Raw genomic sequence first — 22,481 nt, forward strand, 5'->3', positions numbered from 1 at the left:
TTAACTTTTTTAACCAAAGGTGAAGGAATCTATGGCAGAGTTGTAAATATATATAGATATAAATATATAAATATATATATATAAAATAAATATATATAGACCTTTAAAAAAAAGCTATATTAAAAAATATATAAAATGCATTAAAGGCTCAGTTGGACTCTGCAGGCAGAAGCCACTCTGAGAATCTTTATTATGATAGAGCACTTAACGAGATATTTTAAAGTATTGCATCTGTACAAGTAAGAAAATATTTTGTCTAAATGCATCAGTGTATTTGTATTTTTTTGCAAGTGAAGGTTTACAATTTACAAAAAAGTGTGTATTAAACCAACAAAGCTGCAGAAGGAATTTAAAATAATAATAAAGTGTAATTTTTTTTTTGTTCTAGTTCTCAGTCTGTATATATGTAAAATGTGGTTTCGCACGGTGCCTTTCTTTTCAATGGAAGTTTTCGGTGTATGGACTATATTGAGCTCAGTTTCTTCAAGGTACAGCCTGATGTTGCAAAGAGTTTTGGTGGAACTCTCTATCGGGGAATGTTTTATTTTTTTGGTTTTGGTTTTTTTGGTCTTATTTTACATGCTTGTGTTATAAACAATCTCGGGAGACAGGGTTTGGGCTGTGTCTAAACTGCATTAATGCGTTCTGTAAAATATAGCTGTACAAATAAAAGAATAAAATGAAGAAAAGTGAAGTATGATGGAGTGAGGGGTCTGTTCTTGTCTGTCCTTCTCCTTAAGCACCTTGAAGGCCAGTCAGTGCCCTTGGAAGGGGCTGAGCATCCCAAGGCCCAGCATGAGCTCTTGGCTTGGTGCAGCTCTGGCCCTGCACTGAAGGCAGGGCTGGGTTGAGTAAAGATGATATCTGGCATGAGGTCAGAGGAAGACTCAAGCTCGCTGCTCTGCATCCTGGTGGGGGCTGTCCCGTTGTGGCACCTCCTTGGTGTTTTCTGCATTTGTACCAAGTGGCTGGCAGAAATAGGGCAGAGCCTGGGAGAGACCTTTTGCTGACCAGCCCAGGGCTGGTTCCACATGGCTGAGTAGTTATTTATGTTTCCTGGAAACCGATGCAATTGCCAGAATTGCTCAGGGAAGAAATCTGCTTGCTGCTCCTCTTGCCTTCCAGTTCCTGGCGTGGTGGGGGGCTGCTGGTTTGGCTGCCTTGTACAATGGTTCAGTGGACCAGGGTCTGTAACCCCGTACAGGAGCTTGCTGGCAGATACCATCTCTGGACTTCAGCCATTGCATGCTGGCTGTGGGCCCGAACTGAGAAGGCCCAGCTTGAGGGAGTCCCCCTGCTCTCCCCCGGTAGAGAGAGAGGAGACACTTTGGTCCATTTGGGTGTCTGTGCAGACATGGTGGGGTGAAGCCATGGCGTAACCAGGCCCTTGAGAAGTGGGGCTGCCCAAGCTGCACCCAAGTGCCTTGTTCTGTGTGCAAGCAAACCAGCAGCTCTTTGTTCGTGGGGGCACAATAGTTGCAGAAAACCAAAGAGCCTCATACAAAAAGTTCTCTGAATTACACAGGCAGGACCAGCTGCAGCCAGCATTAGTGTGGCGCAGGGCGACTGCTCAGCATGGTCTGGGGTGGGGTCTGAGCTGCACAAGGCTTGTTTCATTTTCAGTTTAATTCATGGATAATTTTGGTGCAGAGCTTGGCGGGCGGGGGGGTGAGGGGTGTGTGTGTGATTCACAGTGGGGAACTTGGAAACACCAGCTGAAAGGGGAGGGCCTGGCTGTTTGCAGGGTCAGGAGGGGCTGCAGTAAGGAGCTGGAGGTGAAGGGGAGGTTGGGCTTTTCAACACGCTGTGGAGCAGTGGTAGACATGAGACAACCAGAGCAGCCCTGCATAGGAGGGAAAAGCCAAGAAGTGGAGACCCAATTTGCAGTGCTGCTTTGCAGGAGCCCTAGCTCCTCTGGCTTGTTTCCCATCAGACCAGATCTGCTGGCATGTGAAGAAGCCCCCAAAATGCAAGGGCTGGGCACTGGCTGAAGCCAACATCTCCCTCCTCCTACTGTTTGATTTGGCTGGGCAGGACAGCTGCCTGGCAGCCTGCAGCAAGGGCCCGCCTGCTGCAAGGCAGCCTTTACACGGGGTGAAGTCCTCTCAGCCACAAAAGCTCTCTTCATGTGCATCCTCCTGGGGCAAGAGCTTATTCCTCACCCCTCAGGCTGGGTGTACCCCACTGACTGCTCAGCAGGGCTAAGCCCAGCACGAGCCCTCACCAGCTTACTTGTGTTAGGTGCAGGGAGGGTGAAAAATGACAACAAATGGGACAGTGCATGAGCATTGGGAACAGCAAAAACCTGCTTTCCCACCTTGCTCCCTTGCTTGCTTCCTCTTTCCACCTCTCCCTGGTAGGTTTTTAATGTTCAGTAAAGCTGGTTGTCCTCATGATAAGTTTTGACACACATACTGTCCTCATTTGACACACATACTTAGGTTTCTCCCCTCTCTGTTGGGAGCTGCCCGTCTTTGAGCTTGCTAACTCTCTGATTACCACAGTTGTCGCTTCTGGAAGTGGCTGGGCTGGGCTGACAGCCCCATTTACCCCAGACAAGCAGGCTGCGTAGCCATGACCTCTATTTCCCATTGACTTGCTCAGCTGCGTTTGCAAAATAAACACTGTATTTTCCTGGATCATGGCTGTGTTTCTGCCTTCTGACTGTTTTTTTTTTTTTTTTTAAATGATGTCATGGCTTTTCCAGGCAGTTCAGCTGAAGCGATAGCAATCGCTCCCTTACTGTCTGCAGGGCAGAGGTCTGCAGGCATCTGGCACAGCCAGCCCACGCTGGCAAGCTTTGCTCAGCACGCACAGTGTTTGCAGAGGCACGGGAACAATCACACACGACTGCATTATGCATGTTTTATGGCTGCGGAGCCCACAAACACTGAACTGGTCAGGCCTATCCAGGTCAGTACCATTAGGTTATTTGCCCTTTGAAAACCCAGCTCCAAATACAGGTCCTGACTCTTGCCAAGCCTCAGAAGAAAGACTAACACCAAACCGATAAACTGGCTGGTTTCCAGGAAGCTTCCCAGAACGTGTTTGAGCAGCTCCTTTGGTACCCATGCCCCCTCTTCCCACATAAAGACCTGCCCAATAGATGGGGATGTGGTTGAGTTTTCCTTTTCTTCAGTTTTCTTCTGGGGAAAAAAAAAAAAAAAGAACCCTTGCCACACTGCCAGCTCCTTCCCTGTTTTGCTTCTCAGCACAGGCTTCAGGAAGGCCCAGCAGATAAATGGGGACTCACGTTTCCTGGGCCGAAGCAGGGCTCAAGGTGTGCCCACAGCAATGCTGTGAACCACTGTGCTGAACTTGCTGCACTCACCAATTTATCCCCTAGTCCTTGGGCCTAGCTTTGGTGCTGAAAAACCTGTGCTGAGTTAAAATGACTCTAAAATGTGGAAAGCTTAAATGCAGGCACCAAGGCTGTTACTTTCCAAAATATGGATGTTTGATCGGCGTAGAGCTGGGCTCAACGACACGGCCGGTGCGCGTCCTCCCTCGGCAGCTGTGCGGGCCGGCTCGCCCCGCCGTGCGCATCCCGCGGCAGCCCCGGCCCCGCATCAGCCCCGGCCCCCGGTTCCCCACGGCGGGGCCGCCGCGGGGCCGGGCGCTCCGCTGTATTCTACCGGCTTTCCACGAGAGGGCAGGCGAAGACGGAGTTTAAGCAAGGAGCTGCTGGTAAAAAGACATCGGTCAAAAAAAAAAAAAATTGCATCCCGACCTGGGATATTTGTTGTTGCCGGAGAAAAATCTTACAACCCGGGGCAAGGTTTGCAGGCGGAGGGCAGGTGCTGGCCTGCAGCTTGTCCCCAGGGCCAGCCTGTCCCCCCTGGTGTGGAGCTGCTGTGGGGAATGACCAGCTGCAGCCCGAGGTGGCCGGGAGCAGCCTAAGAGCCGTTGGGGTCCCATGGTCAGGGTGCACTGGGGTGCACGCTGCCTGTTTGTGGGGTTGGACCCAAGTGCCCATGGCCATCTGGAGCCTCCTGGGCTGGCATCTCCGAAAGGGAGTCAGTGTCTCCTGGTGCCTCTTGGGGAGGCCTAAGCTTTTGTTGTGGAGCTGGTGTTTATAGAGCAGAGTTAAAGAAAAAGCAGTGCCCTGTATTATCTCATGAGTTCCAGCACTCACCCATCTGTACCCATTGTTTCTTGCCTTATGCTGGTAACTCCTTACAGCACAGGCCAGCATGTCTTTGTGCAGTCCCTAACACACCCCCATCCATGGCTCCCAGTAGTCACCACAGTAGTACAGGTAAATACCCTGGTACCACTTATAGCTCATCCTGGTCACCTTTGGTTCTGCACATGTTCGTGCTGATCTTTGCCTTGTCTGACTTCAAGGGGGCTGCTTTCAACACTACAAATACCATCCTAGGAGGCTGAGACTGGGAACGAATCTCAGGGAGCAGCAACAGAAATCCTAAACACAGCTTGGGCTCTTAGACAGAGGCATCAGAAAAATTAGGTAGCAGGATCCCTCCTCCGTGAACCTCCACAGCCTTGTTCCCCTTCCACTTTGCTACCTGGAACAGAAATGCCAGAGGACTGTAATTAATGGAGAGGCCAATCTTTTTGGATTTATGCCCAAGTTTTACTATAGAAACAGCATTTCACCCAGAAACCACTCAGGGCTATTGCATGTCCATGAAAGATCCCAACGCCACCACCCTCCACATGGCCCTTCCCAGGGACACATGGCACCAGTCCATGGGAGTTTCTTTCCCTTGGTGCTCTTGTTTCTCTTTATTGTTCAGGTACAACCGACTGCTCTTCCTCTGCTTATCTGTATCTCCAGGGGTGGCATCAGCCCTCCACAAGGAAGCTGTTCCATTAGGTTTTCAGCAAGCTGCAAGATCTGTGGGGCTGTGGCAGCTTCCTCATAGCCCTGCAGCGTGGGATGCATCTCCAGGGCCAGCATGAGGAATTTCACAGCCCTGGCTCCTAGGTCATAGCTCAGACCTACCAGGTTGAGTGCTAGAATATAAGAAAATGAGAAAGACAGTGATACATGGCAAAACTGTCCTGCTCATGAAAGCAGAGCTGAGAGAGTCTGGAGAGCATTTTGTAGGTGATAGCCAGGGAGGCAAGGTGCAATGAGAGCCGTTCTGGAGGCTGCAGTGACAGCAGAGGGCACGCTTTGCCAGCAAGGAGCCGAGCATGCAGCCTTGTGCGCGTAGTCCTGGGCACTGCTGGATGGCTTTGGATCTGTGGAGCAAGCTGGAAACGTGGGGGTAAGGAAGCAGTCACAGGAATTCAATGCAATTCAATCGTCTGCAAAGCTACATGCCCCGCAGCACTGCGGCTGAAAGAAAGGAACAGAATCGCCTTCGCCGCAGCCAAGCGGATGATGGATTTATCTGGCTGGGGAATGAGTGCAAAAAAATTCAGAGCACAGTGATCCCATAGAAGAGCTGTGGGAGGGGGAACTGGTAAATCAATCTGCAACTTGATTCACCCCTTCTTGCCTGCACCAGAGTCATAGGGACGTCTGGAGGTCTGCCCTTACGTAGAAGACGGTCTGAAGATATATGGAGCAGATGGGGTCCCTTTCTCCACTCCCTCATTGCTGGTTCCTTCAGGTCAGCACAAGACTGTTTTCTGAATCAAAGTGAAAATTTTCACCTTAATTTAAATTGAATTTTTCCTTTAGATTTTCTTTGAAATGAAGTATCAAAACTTTTCAGCTGGAGATCGGAGTGATTGTCCTAAATTCTCCCTGAGGGCACAAAGAATTTTGGTCCATTCAACATTTTGTCTATCAACAAGGCTAGTGGGAGCTCCGTTTCTGTCCTTTAGCCAGGCTGATGTCTCTAGGGGAGCTTTCCCACCAAAGCCCTGGCTCTGGTCCTGCCTCCACCAGCCTCACAAACTCAGCAGAATCCCAGGAAGAGGCAACCAGCCAAGGTGGGTCAGAGCCTTCCTGAGGCTGCTCTGGCTCAGAAGCCAAGTCATCCCCTGATGGGGCACAGGCCTAGAGAGCAAAGAGCAAGCACACCCTTGTTTTCCTCAGGTAAGCATCTGAAATTCAGTGGGACAAATCTAAGACATTTCCCTGCAGTAATATTTTTGCTATTGCTAGAGGACACTGTAGTTCCTCCAGCTTCCCCAGGCAGTGAGGTGGCAGGGGCACAGCTGCTCAGCTCCAGTGCTGCACAGAGAGGTGGAGTCAGAGCCAACCTGTTCTTCCAAACCTTGTCCCCGTGTGGCTGGAAGACCCACAGTAGTCAGAGTGACCATCAAACCAGAGATCTGCAATGTAACTGAGGGTGTGTTCTTGCCTGGGAGTACTCTGTAGGGAGTACATCTCTCCAACTGCAGCGACATTGCTCCTAGCCCGAAGCCCTGTTGGGCATTATTGCTCTGAAACAGGATGCCCTGCACTGCCAGATGGCCAGGGCGGGTTTGCAGGGCGTAGTTGGGGTGGACACATGCTAAAATGAAAAACAAAGGGTGGGTGAGGACAGATGTCAGCAAGGAACAACCCTGGGCTGAAAGTCTTTTGTAGGGCTGGACTCATGCACATAGAGGTGCTGCAGGTAGCTGGAGAATAATGGGGTGCTGAGCAGTCTGGATTTGGGCAGGACATCAAGAATGGCCTCTCAAAACCCCTTAAGGTCTCAAGTCTGATATCTTCCCCCATTTTACAACAGCACGACCATACCAGCTTCCTAAAAACAGCCCCGCTGGTCTGCCCAGAGCCCACCCATCTCAGACTGAGCTCTGCACATCTGCAAAATCCCATTAAATGTGTCTTAAGTCCTGCTGGCTCTGCACAAAGCTGTCAGGAAACAAGAAAGATGGGGAACTCATCAAGGAGGTTGTTCCTGCACTGTGACAACCCCTACAGCTCCCAGCTCCATGCTGGTTTACAGATGGGTCCTAACGGTGCCAAAATGTAGCACAGCTTTCCACCCCATGCAGCAGCCCAAGTCTGTGCTCTAGCCCATTGCTATACCCTGAGAAATCAGACACTGAACTGCTCCCTGCAGCACATCAGTGCAGATCCATAGCTGTGGCAGCTTAAGGAGCTGGTAGCCATTTCCCCCCATTCAGGAGTGTTGAGGGCTCACAGTGTCACCTTCCCTTTGGGGTGACAAGCTGAATGGCAAAAAGATGCCAGGCTGGACAGTCACCTGTGAAGTGGCAGGGGACTTTAGGTTACAGCTTTCAGCAGCCACAGGGGAGTCTGAAATAAGGCAGTGCTTCTCCCCATTTCCTTCCATGTTCCTTCCTGATGCAGCGCTCAAGCAGGCTGCTCTGACATGGGCTGTCAGAGATGGGATGAGCTGCTGGGGAACTGGAGCCCTTTGCAAAGATGGCCTAGGCTGGCACTGCAGCATGGCACAGCTGGGTTGTGCTGTGCCAAGGATGAGAACCTGGGGGCTACAAAAGCAGCCTATTGCCAGTGCATGTAAACTGGACTACTGGCACAGCTGGGAGGAGTGGGGGAATCACTACTGCTGCAGGGAACCATCCCTAGGAAATCTCTCTTGAAGGCAGGCAGGAGGGCCAGGATAGATTTGATGCCCTGGCATCTGCTGCCTTGGCCATTTGCCATGGTCAGGACTGGCTCTGCTTCTTTGGTTACAGGAAAGAGATGCTGGTCCAGCTGCTAGCACAGGGACACAGTGGAGAGAGAAGCTCCAGCAGTCATGGCCCTTGGACCCATATCACTCCTGTTGGCCTTGGCAGGAGGCTGTGTCCTATACCCAAAACAAGGAAATGTGTCTGAACCCGCAGCAGAGACTGACTCCTCTCTACCAGCTCTCCCAGAGCAATACCAGTGCTAGAAGACAGGCAGGGTCCCAGGAGCACAGGGCTTGGCCTCTTTCAAGTCAGGCAGCTGGGGAAAAAGTGGCTGTCAAAGCCAACCTTCCCCACAGGACCTCCCGGGTTACAGATGAAGGCTTTGTCTCTCATGGGTGTCATTTGTTTGCACCATGATTTGGGGAAGATGAAAGGGTGAAGCATTCTCTGTATGTATGGCTGCAGATGCCCGCACAGATGAAGGAAAGCACCATCCAGGGAGAGCAATCTCTGTTCAGCCCAGAGGCTGAACCAGTGACCAGCACCAATTCCTCTTGCTGGACTGTAAAGCAGAGCAGGAACACCTTGGTTCATGCTCCATGCGCCTAGGCCAGCCTCAGCAAACCCAGCCAGAAGCACCAGGGTTGAAGGGGGGCACACTAATTCAACATAAACCAAAATGTCCTTTTGGAGATTTCTGGAGACCTTTGTGCAGTGCTTGGGTCCTTGTCCCCACAGGCCTTTGACTTTCCCCAGCTGGAGACTGAGTGGGGACAGAGCTCCTGATATCCCTTTTCTGAGAGGGAGCTAAGCCCCTTCCTTGCACATCCCCCTCTGCTCCTGCCAGCTGGGAGACCCCATCCCCTGGGGTGACAGGGGCTTGCAGCATCTTTGCTTGGTATAAGCATCAGCCATCTCAGGGGGACAGGCTGGAAGAGTGCAGGACACTGACCATCCCAGGGGACAGGCATATCCCCCATGGGGCCAGCAGGTCCAATGACTCCGGGACGGGCTCAGCCAGGGACCAGCACGCCCCGACTGAGGCACCGGTTTGTCACTGCTTCCCCGAGCCGCAGAGCTGTCGCGGAGCCGGGGCGCTCTCTCGGCAGGCTGCTGGTTGCCAGCGGAGCTGCCCCGACGGCCGGTGGAGCTGGCCAGGATTGGAGGGAGGATCTTAGCAAGGACCGGTGCCAGAGGGCCCCACAGGGGCCATGGAAAGCAGAAAGAGCCGCCGGAGGCAGCTCAGCATCCCACACTCCTTGCTGGAGCCGGGGCAAAATCCGCCCTTAGGGGAACCACCTTCCCAAATTCTGCAGCCATTTCTTAACTGATGGGGCGGAAAGGTGCTCTAGGGCGAGGGGCTGTGGCACCGGGACTTCTGGGGGGCTTAGCCCTCCGGCGTGGGTGTCAGACCAGCGGGGTGGGCGGTGCACAGCCGGGACCCCCCACCGCCGCTCCGGAGGGCTTGTGGCTGGAGAGGAGGAAGCGCACAAGCAGGGTCGGGGGCTCCGGAGGGGCAGTGATTTGGGCAGAAAACGCGCTGGGGGGCCGAGGGGTGGCCGCGGGGGCGTAGTCGGGGGGCACCGTCGGCGCCTGGCCAGCCCCGGGCAGAGAGCATCCCTGGCCCTGGCGCCCCCCGCCCACCCCCCCACCCCGCCCCGGTCCTGGGCAGGGACCCACCCCCGGCGGCGTGGGGCGAGGGGGGCGCCCCCGCCTTGACGTCAGAAGAAGGGTTTATAAAGGCAGCGGCCGGCGAGGAGATCCCCAACGCCGGAGCCGAGCCGCAGCGGAGCCGCCAGCGCCTCCCCGCCGCCGCCTCTCCGCGCCCGACCCGCCGGCGAGATGCTGTCGTGCCGCCTCCAGTGCGCCCTGGCCCTGCTCTCCATCGCCCTGGCCCTCGGCACCGTCTCGGCCGCCCCCTCGGACCCGCGGCTCCGGCAGTTCCTGCAGAAGTCCCTGGCTGCCGCCGCAGGGAAGCAGGTGAGAGCCCCGCGACGGGGCGGGCACCCCTCGGGCACCCTGCTGGGCACCCCGGCGTCCTGGCTTCACACCCCCGCTTCTCCACTGCAGAACCCTGCTTCTCCTCCAGAGACACCCACAGTTTCCCACTGCAGACCCTCCGTTTCCCCACCAGAGTCCTTGGCACCCCCGCTGCAGACCCCCAGCTTCGCTGCTGCAGACCCCTCCAGTTCCCCACTGGACACCCCAGTGCCCTCAGTGCAGACCTCCAGTTCCTCACCGGACCTTCCCAATGACCCTGTTTCAGAACCCCCATGTCTTGCTGCAGGTGCCGGGTCCCCAGCAGATCCCCTGGTTCCCTGCCAGGGCTGAGCCAGTGACAGGCTGGGCAGCTGGAGGAGGGAAGGGGAAACCCCCCAGCCCAGCGGTGTGCTGGTGGATGATGAGGAGCAGCCACTGCTGGGGCAAAGGGCAGAGCCCCTGGTGAAGCTCTCCAGGGCTTTGAGCCAAGGCGGCTGCCTCAGCACAGCAAGAGGATATCTTTAGTCATGCAAGGGGACAGCCAGGGCTTGGAGGGGCAAGAGGAAAAATAACCCCCAGTTAGAAGGTTCCCCAACTCAGCTTCCCCTGAAAGCTCCCCAAAGACCTTTCCTGTGTCTCTTTAGCAGCATCCTCGCTGAGTCCAGCATAGCGTGCTGGGCCGGTGGGAAGGAAAGGTGGGGTGGTGCTCGGATGAGCTCGTTCGCTGCCACAGCTGGGATGGCAGTCTCTTTCCCACACCAGGTAGATGTCAGAGCTCTTCTCCGCTTTATTTCACAGGCACAGCTGCTGCGTAGCAGCTGTCACGCTGGGCTTGTTGGAAAGCCAGGGCTCCCCTTCTCCACCATTGTTGAGCATGTCTCTAACCTGGGCACAAAGGTATCTTAGAGGGACTGAGTGGTGAGCCCCCAAACGCCAAAGAGTAATTGTGGTCTCTCTCTCTTTCTCTCTCTTCTCCCCAAGGAACTGGCCAAGTACTTTTTGGCAGAACTGCTTTCAGAGCCAAGCCAGACAGAAAATGAAGCCCTGGAGTCTGAGGACTTGTCCCGAGGGGCTGAGCAGGATGAAGTGAGACTGGAGCTGGAGCGCTCAGCTAACTCAAACCCCGCGCTGGCACCCCGGGAACGCAAAGCTGGCTGCAAGAACTTCTTCTGGAAAACTTTCACATCCTGTTAGCTTTTGAAACCCACCTCTCCTCCCCATCCATCCCTGCCTTCTTCCTAGCCCCCCACCCTGAGCAGAACCTTCACCACAAGAGGCGAAGACTGTAAATACACAATCCACGGTTATGGTGAAATTAAACAAACAAGGAAAATTTGAGTTTGATTTCCAGTTGGTTTAATAAAACTTTCTGTTCCAATTGTACACGATTTGCTTGAGTTGTGATTTCTGACTAGTTCTTTAATGACATGCACTCTGCAACTCTTTCAGATGTACTATTTTTAATTCTTTGTTGCAATAAAGTTTATGTTTCAAACAGTGATGCTGAGACTTGTTGGTTAATGAGAAAACATGTCTCCTCTCTTAGACTGCTTGTCTTAGAAATGCTGCCCATCTCAGCACAGCAAACAGCATCCACATGCACACGTATGCACACAGTACCTCTTAAAGTGAATTTTTTGTTGTGGTCTTTCTAAGGGACCTAGAGACACAGTGGTATTTTAGCTATCAAATCCCTGTAATTATGGCTGAGTCAAATCCACAGCACGGGCACTTCAGTCAGTCTAGAGGATTTACGCCCATCACCAGAGGCATCACTATAAATCACAGCTGTGTATTCCAAGTGATGAGGGTCATGGAAGTGGTTCACCATACAAGTCTACCCCACGCACCCCTCATTCCCTCCTCAGCCACAAACACTAAAAGGTTTCCTTACCTGCCATATTTTACTCCTTGCAACATCACCTCCAAGAACACTGCTTCTGGGATTCCTTTAGAATGTTTTCCTTTGTTATGCTGCACAGAGGGAGGTTTTGCATCCCTGTAAAGCTGAGATGTCAACCCCATGCCATCATCCCCTCTCTATCTAATAAACTGGTTACAGCAGTTTTTCTCCCCACTATATCATCCCTAAAGGCAATATTAAAAGGTTTGGTAGTGTAGGAGGTAGCATCAGGAGAAAGATGTTTCTCTCAATGGAAGATAAATTCTTCATGCTTTTGCAGAGCCTCTTCCCTTTCTGGCTGTGCTGGTTTGTGACATGCAATCGTGGGTGAGTTGGAGCCACAGAGCATGCCTCCTGCGTAGGGGACAGGCGTCGCTTTGATGAGAAATTCATCATTCAGGACTAAAGGTAAGAAATATTTTGTAGCCATCATATGTGAAAGAAAGGTGAAAAATGGGGGATCTTAAAGAAATGTTCATGGGTGGAGGGCTGAGCATGACGCCAGTGGAGGTGGATTCCCCAGCTGAGGGCATGTTAAGTCGCCTCTGGTCTGTGCTGAGCGTAGCTCTGTGGGGCATCGTTCTTGATGGCTCCTGGGCCATTGCCTTTTTTCTTGTCTGCACCTCCTTTCCCTGTGGGCAGGGGTTTGTTATATTCGAGTCGGGGGCAGGTGAATCCCTTGTTATTGGTAACTACAGCAGTGCCAATGTGAAATCCCAGCCCTGCCATGCTCACTCACCGCAAGGCTCAGCTGGGCTGCTCCACAGCTGACTGGCAACAGGCAAAGGGCAGTGGGGGATGTGCATGGGGAGGGGAGCTGCTGGCATCAGCCCCTCCGAGCCCAGAGGCTGGACTGGATGCTGCCCTCCCTCCCTGGGGAAGGGCACCCATGGCTGCTGCCCATGCTGCAGGACACCCTTTTTCACCAACTGGATTTCTGTGGAGGGTGCAGGATTAACTCACCCTTGGAAGAGGGGCAGGGCTGGCACTGTTGGCAAGGAAGCCTCCAAAAAGACGTTTGAGAAACACAGGTAATGTAAATTGTTTCTCAGCCCTAAAAGCAGACAAGGTGAAAATAAGACCCTGTTTGAAAGTGTGGAGACATTCTCTCTGAGGAGAGAGCAATGGTCCCAGTTAGCATCTGATTCCTTTGCTGCTGTGCATTGTCAAGGGAGAAGATTTTCAGGGATTCAGTAAAGCAGAGACCTCCCCACCCCTGGCTGCTTGCTCCTATCTTGACTGAGGTTCCACTTAGCTTTCAAAATGCAGCTAATTCTTCCGTGCTGAGACAGCCTCGAGACATCAGCTACAGGAACAGAAAGGGGGTGGAGGTGCCAGGGGCTTGAATATTTTTATGCACCAAGTCCATCTTTCATGGGTTATAAATAGACCACTACTTGCCTGAGGTTTTTCCTCTTGGTCACTATGCTCAGCCAGTGCTTCTGAAAGGAGTTTAATCCTGCCAATTGCTGCAATGAAACCCATCACAAATGGGGATGTGGATGATCCTCAAGCACAAGCAGGGATTAAAGACAGAGTGATTCACACACTACACCAGCCTGTTTCAGCAAAACAGCTGGCGTCACGTCATGGCAGCCTCTCTGAAGCTCAATGAAGATATACTGGTGGAGGCACGTGTGAATGGGCTAAAGAGATTAAGTGGGTATATTTAATCCCTAGTCACACAGGCATGGAACAGTGTCCCAGGCTGGGAAGACTCTTGCTGGGCAGCACTGAATCTGGGATAAGCACACAGGTATGGTCAGCTCCCATGGGCCAGAACTGCTGAATGAGGGAGCAGTTTTTGAGAGAGGTTTTGAAGAGATGCTCTCTGCAGCTCAGAGTCAAGGCTCCATGGAGGAACAGCCTCAGCATCATGCCGAGGGAGGTTAGGGGCTGTGATGATCCACACATGGCTGATTCACCTCCCCTTTTGCACTCGGTGTCACAGGCAGACCCAGAGCAATCCCCATTCCAGCAGGTACCTTCAACCCGGTGATTCATCTGAGCCAGTGCAGGGAAATGTCTGTGAGGAACAACATAAAAAGGCTTGAAACCGCTGTCTGAAGAGTTGCTTTTAATGAAAAACAGAAAAGTTTGTATAAGGCTTGAGAACACACATTCCCCTAATGGAAAGTCTGTGATGAGCTTCTCAGCCATCCCCGGCAGCAAACTGTACAACTAACAGTGCCAGGGAGGGTCATTCACTCTAGCAAGCAGGCCAGGGTTTTTTTTCTGTGCAGCCCAAATCGGTGAAAAAGGCAAGTCTTCCTTGGCCCATAAGGCTTGTTGATGACAGGTAGCTTGAAGGGATCCTAGCTGTGGTACGGAGGAAATACTTGTGGGATCCAGACTTCATAGCCTGGGTCCACTCTGGCACCAGCTAACTCCTTTTGGCTCCGCAGAAAAGACCAAGAGCCTGGACCCATGGGCATAACTACCCTTCACACCAGAACAGCCTGTAAAATGCTCTGTGCTGCCTTCTTATTTATTCTGCCTCTGCGGCTCCTAGCAATCATTACACCACCGCTTTGATCTGCAGCCACCAGGAGCATCTTGGATTCCCAGGTCTCTTCTCTCACCACAGGAATCTTCTTCCCTTTCATCCTGCCCAACTCCCAGCATCTCCTGGGAGCACCAGAGCAAACCCCAGCCATCATATGGGTCACTGCCAGGCATTTGGAAAGCAGCACTCACTGCTGCAACTCAGTCCTAATTCTCTGAAAGCAAAGCAGCGGGATGTTTATTGGCCAGGGTGAGAAAAGCTATACCTAGGCAATAAAAGTTATTATGATAAAGGAACAGACTGTACTCTTTGCTCTCTGAACACCTTCTGACTCTCTGACAGCTTCTCACCAGACTAATGCAACAAAGGTCACTTAAACTGAGCATTTTCTTCTCCTTTGTCTTAGTTTTATTATGGAATTATTTGTTACTTTTTGTCAATACCTAGTTGCACTTCCAGGAATAGCTGTTTGGCCAGATGCTGAGCACCTCAGAGACTTTCTGGATCCCGGTTTTTGGAGACTTACCCCATAAACAACTTGTAGAACACAAAAAAAAAATTAACAAGGTCACAAAATATCATCAAGTTCAGTTTCTTTCATAGGTATAGTACAAAAGCCAGTTTGTGCCATGAACTAATATCTCCAACAGCATCTGACAAAGAAACCTACCTGGTCATTCAATTAACAAAATGAATTTAATGAAGGTCCCCGGTGTTTCCTGCAAAGAGATTCCCTAAGAAAGCATAAAATGATGTACTGAAATTCACACTTTGCTCATCACCTGGGTTGGCTGCTGGACCAGAGAGAGAGGGACTTGGTCCCGCACACAATGCCAGAGCATCCCTCCTGATGCTTTCAGCTGCCTGCCTCCCCCTCCATGCAGCTGGTTCTTGCTGCCAGCATCCTGCCGTGCTCCACAGTGCAGAGGGAGGAAATGCTCCTTGCCTCCAGCCCTGGCAAAGCGTTCCCAGGAGGTGAGCCAAGAGATGCTCCTGTGCCCTCTCTTGCTCATCCCTCAATCCTTGTTAGGAGATTCCCCCAGGCACAGAGCAGAAGTTGGTGAATCCCTCCTGGCCCAGCAATAAGCCCAGTGCTGCTGTGCCCCGAGGTAGAGCATTTGCTCCCTTACACAGCCCTGTTGTTCTGCCTCCAAGGAAAATCTCTCCTTTTGCTCAGGACTGAGGTTTCAGGAAGAAAAAGGATTCCCTGGAAATTGGCTGGCACAATTGCAAGGCTCTTTTGTAAAACTTCACTGCCACTTCTTTTCTTCCCTATTTTACTTCTTGTGCTTGTCAGGGTTTGTGATTCTTCCCAGAAGCTCAAATACAACATTTCTTTCCCTGCATCTCTGCTACCCATGCTAGCCTGTTCCCCGAAGGGTGCAATGTGGGGGGACATTGCTGAGCACAAGCCCAGGAATGGGGTGCACTGCAGCCAGCAGAGAGAGCCAAAGAGCATAAATTGTCCTATTTATGGTACGTATCTGTAAGAGAAGATGCTTAGGATGGGTGTCCTCTGTGCTAGGGCTGTCAGAGCTCTGGCTATGAGCTCACCACAGGGAGATGGGCTAAAGACAGGGGTCCTGCAAAGATGGGCTTTCCATAAAGCAGCACTTTCGGGGGCCAGAGCCGTGTGAGGATGCAGACAGTGCTGCTGCACTGACAAAGATTTTTCCTCCACACTAAGTGCCTGCTTTTCCTTTCTAAGTGGCATTTCTCATGTCAGAATTCTCAATTTTTAACAGGTTAGAAAAAGATTAACTACATGAAACTAAGTGAACTGTTCTACCTAGGGTTAAATGCAGTGGGTTTTGTTCTAATGTAAACCTGTAAGAAATTGCTTCCATGCAAGTCTTCTTCCCCAGCACTTTTTGTTGTTCAGCATCCAAAACAACTCATTCACTCAGCTCTTCTGAAACTTCACAGTCTAAGCAGCAATGACGGGGCAGAGGGAGGAAGGGCTATGTCCAGTTAAAGGCTCAGGGGACCAGATGGCCCATGCTGGTGGCAGTTCTGTACACTGTGAGCAGTCACTGCTTCCCAGACAAGAGAGCTTCAGGCTGCAGGAGACTGCACCTTCCATGGCTTGAATAAAGAGCCCTTGGAGGCAGAGGGACTGGAGTTGATGTTACCTGTGCTGGTGTTTTCTCCTCCCAGCTGCAAGAAGTGGTCCTGGACCTTGGGGTCTCAGACCCCACTGTGGGAAGAGTGGTAGATGCTTGTGGCAAAGGGATACCACCACACCAGTGTAACTCCCCAGCATAGCCAGGGTCACACCAACCTCACAATGGCCAGTGCTCCCTGGGGATATTCCTTGGGCTCCGTGTACCCTGCCAGGAGGGACCTGAAGCTGCTGCTCTAATATCTCTATCCTCTCGGCACGGCCTAGTGGCAGGGACACCCAGAAATACTCTCTTGCTCCTGGTTTAGGGTCCTTGGAAGGCAACCCCACCACCCCTGGAAGGACAGAAGCCAACAGCAAACAGGAGAATTGGGCTTGAGCAACATGTTTGAACCAGAGCTTTCAGCAGTAGAGCATGGGGAAAAGGCAGCAGCTGTTGTCCCTGAAACCTGCATACAGCATTAGGAAAGTAACAATTGGAAAGAGAGGATTTCCAGCATGGATAGCTTTCAGAAGAATGTTGGGGAGATGAAGAAAAGTGTGATACCATGCCAAGCCCTGGTGAGACTGCTGTCACAAGGATGCAGGAAACAAAGCTCCAGGTGATGCAGAAGAAACTTCACACCATCACCTTGCTAGCCCAGAAAGGGATCTCCCCTTAGGTCAACAGGGATCACAGGAGAGACCATAAAGGGGAAGGAGGTGGTGCCACCCTGCCACCTCAAAACCCTGCCATTCATCTGCAGCAGCAACACAGCCTTGAGAGCAAGACAGCCCACAAAAGGCTCCCTGCCAGTCAGCTGCCCTTGAAGGATGACAATGTCATGCTTCTCCCTCCTTTCCAGGGCTGTACAACAGTGATGCCCCTGGGGACACAAAGAACCACCAGTCGAAATAGCACTGGGAGCTCAGAACTAGCCAGCCCTTCTCCACACACACATCAATGGCAGATGGTGTGAACCACAAACCAATAGAATAAAAACTCCTGAATAAATACCAGGCAAGTTATCCATGTGCTGGCACCCCGGGACTGCAGCCCCCAGGAGCCGGTCCCAGTTTCTGGTTGATATCTCTGGTGCTGTGGCTCATAAGAGCAAAGAGTGGGGCTGGTAGTGCTGGGGCACAGGTATGCAGGTAGAGAGCATTAAAAGCATGCACATACTTAGGGAGGTGTCACTCCAGCTCAGGCTGGGCTCCTTGGGTGAGTATGCAGAGGCTGATCCCTTCCCCAAGGGGTGCAGGTAAATAGAAAGAAGAGCGAATTGCTGCCCGTCCAAAGCCAAAGAGGAGACAAGTCTTAAGACCAGGAGGTGTGCAACCCAGGCAAAGGGAAGAGGGTCTCCCAGGTTCCCTGTGTACTGCAGGGAACAGCTATAGGGTTTGCTTGTTTCCAGAGCTCAAAGTCTTAATGCTTCCATGTCACAGCACAACTTTTTAGCCTTTAAAAAAAATAAGGTGGGTGAGACTGATGCCTTGAGGCAAAACTGAACCCAGAGCACACAAATCTGGCCAGGGCACAGGGCAGAGAACCAGTTGGGTTGCTAACCCTGCCTGGACAAACTCCACAGGGGTCTTTCTGACATGGGATTTTCTAGTAGTCAAAACGTTCATGGTTAGTAAAGTAGCAGACTAACAGTACCCTGGTTCCCAGCTGGGAGCTGCCTTAAAAGATTGGGCTTTCAAGCAGTATCTCTGCCTTTCTGTACAACTACCACCAGCTGCACAATGAGACTACCAAATGCAAAAGTTGCAAGAGGAAATTCATTTGAGAACATGATATGTACAAGTTTCTGTTTTCTCTTAAGTAAAATCCATAAGACATAGACTTTCAAATCCACTTCCACTTGTTAAACTGAAAGAGTTCAATAGAGCAGAGTTGCTACGGACAACTGCAGAGTGCCAATGCCTCATCCCAGCCCATTCCACTTCTCCCAAGGAGCACACTGGTATTCTCATGTAAAACCAACTTGATTTGTCTTTAACACCCCTCTTGCCTGTAAGTTCCTGAAGGTAGGAGTCCTCAGCTTTGTGTCAGGTATAATAGTAAGCACTTCAAAGATGCTCACTATATTACAAAGCTTATTTACTAATAGACAATTCCACCAATTACAAAATGCTATTAAGCATTTGTACTCAGGCAGAACAAGCTAGCTGCCTAGTGAATATGGCAAACCAATATTGTTAATTAAAATAAGAAAAAAGGAATACACTGTCTGATTACTGGCCAACGAGAAAAATACATGCCAGAGATCGCAAAGTGTAATTATCCTTTCCGAATGGCCAAAATTACTTGTTTGCTGCAGATTATAATTCTCTCTAATGCTACAAAGTCGTGGCCACTCCCTCACCTACCCCATTCACCCACTGCTGTCCTGCCCAGGTTCTGCTCCACTACCCATGAAATCAGGCTCTGGCATGTCTATGTCTCTATGTCTAGCTTGTGCCTTATTTTCTGGCTGGGTACCTGGAGGATTCCCAACGAGATCATGGCTAAAGCCTCTACAGTTTCTGTTCTTTGATTCCTTCCTGCTCTGTCCTTGGGATGCCCTCCCTTTTTGTCCTAAAGGATACAAGCTTTGAGGCTGGAGTGGAGCTATGTTGCTTACATGCAACACAACTGGGTGCTCTTTATGTGGCCTTCCAAAAGTAAATTCATATCCATGTTGAGCTGTGAGGTCAGGTGACTGGACATGCGGCTCCAGGAAGTTTCCTTCAATGCTGTGCTCCCTTTTTGCTGGTAGCCAGTAGCCAGTGCTCCATGAGCAGCTGCTTTTATGGCTTCCTCTTCTCCAAGTGCTGGAAATACTCTATACAGATGCACCAATATAATTCCAGCACAGTTGCCTGGGAGGGCCATCCATCTACTGCTCTGTCACTCGGTCCACACTGAAACTAGCCCAGTAATAGTGTTCCTATTGCAAAACCCTCCCTGGCAATGTGCTATCACCAGGCTGTCCTCCTGACGCATGCTGCAGCTACAGTGCTGCATCTGGCATGCTGCTAGAGGAAGAGACAGCAGACAGCACTGATATGCTGAGGCTGCACACTGTGTTGTAGCCAGAGGACACAGGCAGACTCCTCTTCTATAACACTGAAGGCCTGATCCATTCCATAAGGGTTCCAGAGACTGTAGAAAATAGGGGAAAGTCAAGCATTTGGAAGCCTTGCAGTATTTGCCATGCAGGCAGGTTATTCATCATGATGATTCATGTTACCAGAGTGCCTCAGGGCCCTTGCCAGCAACCAGAAACCTCCTGTAGTGGGTACAGCACAAACTAAGAGCAAGTGACGGTCCCTGTCCTGCAGGTAATACATGTGATAGGAGATAAGTGCACCAGCAGAAATTCCCTGGAGTCCTACTGGACCAAATGGCCTCTAGAATATTCTCAGCTCGGTCCCATGCATCCCCTAAGCACAGCCCCCACGCAGCAAGCAAGAGTGCCCTGATCATCAAGATGATGGTCTACAAGTTATTCCTGCTTGCACCTCCTCGTCCCTGGCGATGAACAGAATGCAATGGGGTATGATGGTCTAACATGGTTCTAGGTGCTTATTCTGGATTTTACCCAACAGTCACATTTGGGTGGTGTTAAGAAAGAGAGCAAGGCTTAGAATATGCTTTGTACTCAGATCCGGACAGTGGAGGCCTGTGCCCTGGAAGAGCTATTTCCAGCACATGTAACCCAGCCTTCCAGGAAATCATGCCTTCTGCCAGGGAAATTGTACATTTTTAGAGAATCTTCCAGGGACAGAGGAGCAGGTTCTTGACTGTGAAGCAATAGTTAAGGAATGGGTCTTAACACACAGGATGAAACCTGAGGATCCTGGGATGCTCCTGCCAGCACCATATCCTGAGGTTTGCTGGGTGGCAATTAAATTTTTCCCCATCCTGCCTCCCGGACAGACAGTCCTCCAGGCTGTTCATCCTCCCCCACAGCCCTGAGGAAAAGCAAAGAGCAAAAGAGCACCTGGGTCAGGAGGTGAAGAAGGAGAGCTGTAAAGAGCTCATAAGGGAGAGTTGACCTGGTACCTTTTGCTCTTTCCTGGTTCAGTCCTCTTCCATTTGCTAGAATCATGACCAAACTGCATGCTCAAGAGATAGCAGGGTCAGGGAGAGCAGTGAATTATAAATAAATACAGTATAAACAAATCAATCAGAGGGATAAAAACATTCGACAGAGCCATACTAATTAAAAATATAATAATCCAGATAGCAGACATTTATTTAAAATGGTGCAATTACAGCTTTTAATCATCCAGGTTTAAATTAACAGTAGCAGCAAAGAGGCTCTGCAAACCTGTTCTCTATAATGAACTGATATTAGAAAGCCAGCTTGGTGATCTCTCCCGCTCTCAGGCTAATGCTCCCTCCTCTCATTGTAAAATAACCTTTGGTGTCGTTTTCTTGTAGAGTCTTGAAGATGAAGACACAATATTGGAGCTAAATTAAATCCTCTTCACATATTTCTCTTCTTTCAAGCTGTAAAAATTGCTGGTATCAGTCATTCCGTCTCTAGTGCTGACGCAACCACACTTGAGGAGAACATCTGGGGGCCCCAAGAGTCATTATAGGGAAAATAAAATCCTATATTACAATCAGTCAGCAATTAAAAGGCAGGATGCAGGAGGGCCAATCCTGCAAGATGCTGAGCAGGCTTGGTGGGGAAATCAAATGGTAGACTTGTGATGCTCTGGGGCTCTTCTTCACTGGGTCAACTGAGAGGAGGCTAGAAAATTTCTAAATCCAGTCGGCCCCAGCACAAAAGGTCTTGGAAGTAGCTCGTGTTAATTCAGGTAAGTGCTGATCCAGAGGTCACAAGTTTAGTACCTACTCGCTGCCAGCTAGTCCAGTCTGCAGAACTGTGGGCCAGCCTTGCCTCGGCTTGGCAGGTCATGAAAGCTCTCTGCACCTGGCATGGTTCCGACTTAGCGAAGTGATGGGTCTTATCTGCCCTGGGCAACTGTCACGATCTTTCTCCCACATATGGCTCTACACTTGCCCTGTAAAAACATCTTTCCTACAGAAGAGCGCCGTGTCTGTCAGCCAAGATGCTGACAAGTGCTCAGTGCAGTGATGGAAGTGAGCAGATTTACAGACACATGGCAAGTAAAACTGTTGAAGGCAAAGCCTTCCAGACACAGCTGTCCTGAGGTGGGTTTGAACCAGCAGCCCAGGAGAGGCAATTCTCCACTGGCTGCAAAGGCTCTCCTGGTCTGCAGCCTCTCCTCCCTGCCAGCCAGCACGCTCGGCTTTGCTCTGGCCCTGCCTTTGCTCTGTCTCCTTGTCAGGATCTGCACAGGAAGAGTCACGTCAGGACAGAAACAGACCCAAAAGTTCCTGACCTCAAGACTCAGCTTCAGCAACGCCCTTGACACATCAGTCCCACAGCTCATGCTGGTCACAGTGTGGTGCTGGTCCTGCTCACAGTGTTAGGATGTTCCACGTCTCACTGGATTTGCTTAAAGGCTGCAAGAAAAGGGACAAGGAAAAAAAAACATGAGGAAAAGAATAATTTTGGAAGTGAAGAAAGATTTCTGTGCGGGAAATGAACACCACACAGGGAGAATGTATGCGTGACTCTGTGTGTGTGTGCATGCATGTGCATGCCTACACGTATACTTCTGTGTGCGTAACTCATGGCTCCTTCTGGAGCTGCTCACCCACTTCTGATTTTTAGCCATTGTCTCCAAACACAATTACTTACCTTCATCTATAGTCCCAAGCACACAATTAAAACCAGGAGCCCTTTGACAAAAGAATTTCATCTCTATAATTAACACCAAACCCTACTCTCTTTCCTGTTTACCTGAAGGGTGTGCAAACATACAGCAAGAGAGCAAGTGAGAGTCACAAAGTCCTTACTGCTGCAATGGGCAATGTAATTACCTGGTCTGCACATTAAGATTAATAAATATTAACTTTACTTGTGTTTTTACTGTCCACCTAAGATGGAAACAATGAGCTTTACTACTTAATCAAATTAGAGTTATAAAATGATTTCCCTTTTAGAAGGTTCATTTCTGTTTTGCTGGCAATTAATGTTGATGATTTGAGTTCCATCTTTAAAACATTTTGAAATACGGAAAATGGCAGAAGTGCCACAGTGCATTAACAAAGCCATAATATACATCAGGTAATAAAGCATGAAGAGCCTGTTTACTTTGAGTACTCTAATTATTTGAGAGCTTTTTTAAAAAAAAAACCAAATCCAACATGTGAAAACTTTCATTTCATTTGGATTAATTTTTTAAAACAAACAGGAAAAAAACCCCGAAACCAAAAACCCCTTTTGAAATGTTGCTTTGAAATTTCCTGCAGCCAGGCCAGGTCCCAGGCAGACACTAAGAAGCAAATTTTCCCTTTTTTTTCCTCTTGCTTTTCTTTCTTCAGGGTTTGCAGGGTGGGGGAGTGGGGGTGGGGGGTAGGAGGCGCACTC

The 22,481-nt window shown here is 50.5% G+C and overlaps 1 protein-coding gene across 1 annotated transcript; it reads left to right on the forward strand.

Annotated features, from left to right (window-relative positions):
- The first annotated feature begins 9,239 nt into the window (after positions 1-9,239).
- Positions 9,240-11,014, forward strand: SST (somatostatin). The gene is made up of 2 exons (XM_075098324.1): positions 9,240-9,513; positions 10,495-11,014. The coding sequence occupies exons 1-2, from the start codon at positions 9,376-9,378 to the stop codon at positions 10,705-10,707; spliced, it is 351 nt and encodes a 116-aa protein (XP_074954425.1). The 5' UTR covers positions 9,240-9,375; the 3' UTR covers positions 10,708-11,014.
- Positions 11,015-22,481: the final 11,467 nt, after the last annotated feature.

The sequence above is a fragment of the Phalacrocorax aristotelis genome, chromosome 7, assembly GCF_949628215.1.
Source record: "Phalacrocorax aristotelis chromosome 7, bGulAri2.1, whole genome shotgun sequence".
NCBI lineage: Eukaryota > Metazoa > Chordata > Aves > Suliformes > Phalacrocoracidae > Phalacrocorax > Phalacrocorax aristotelis.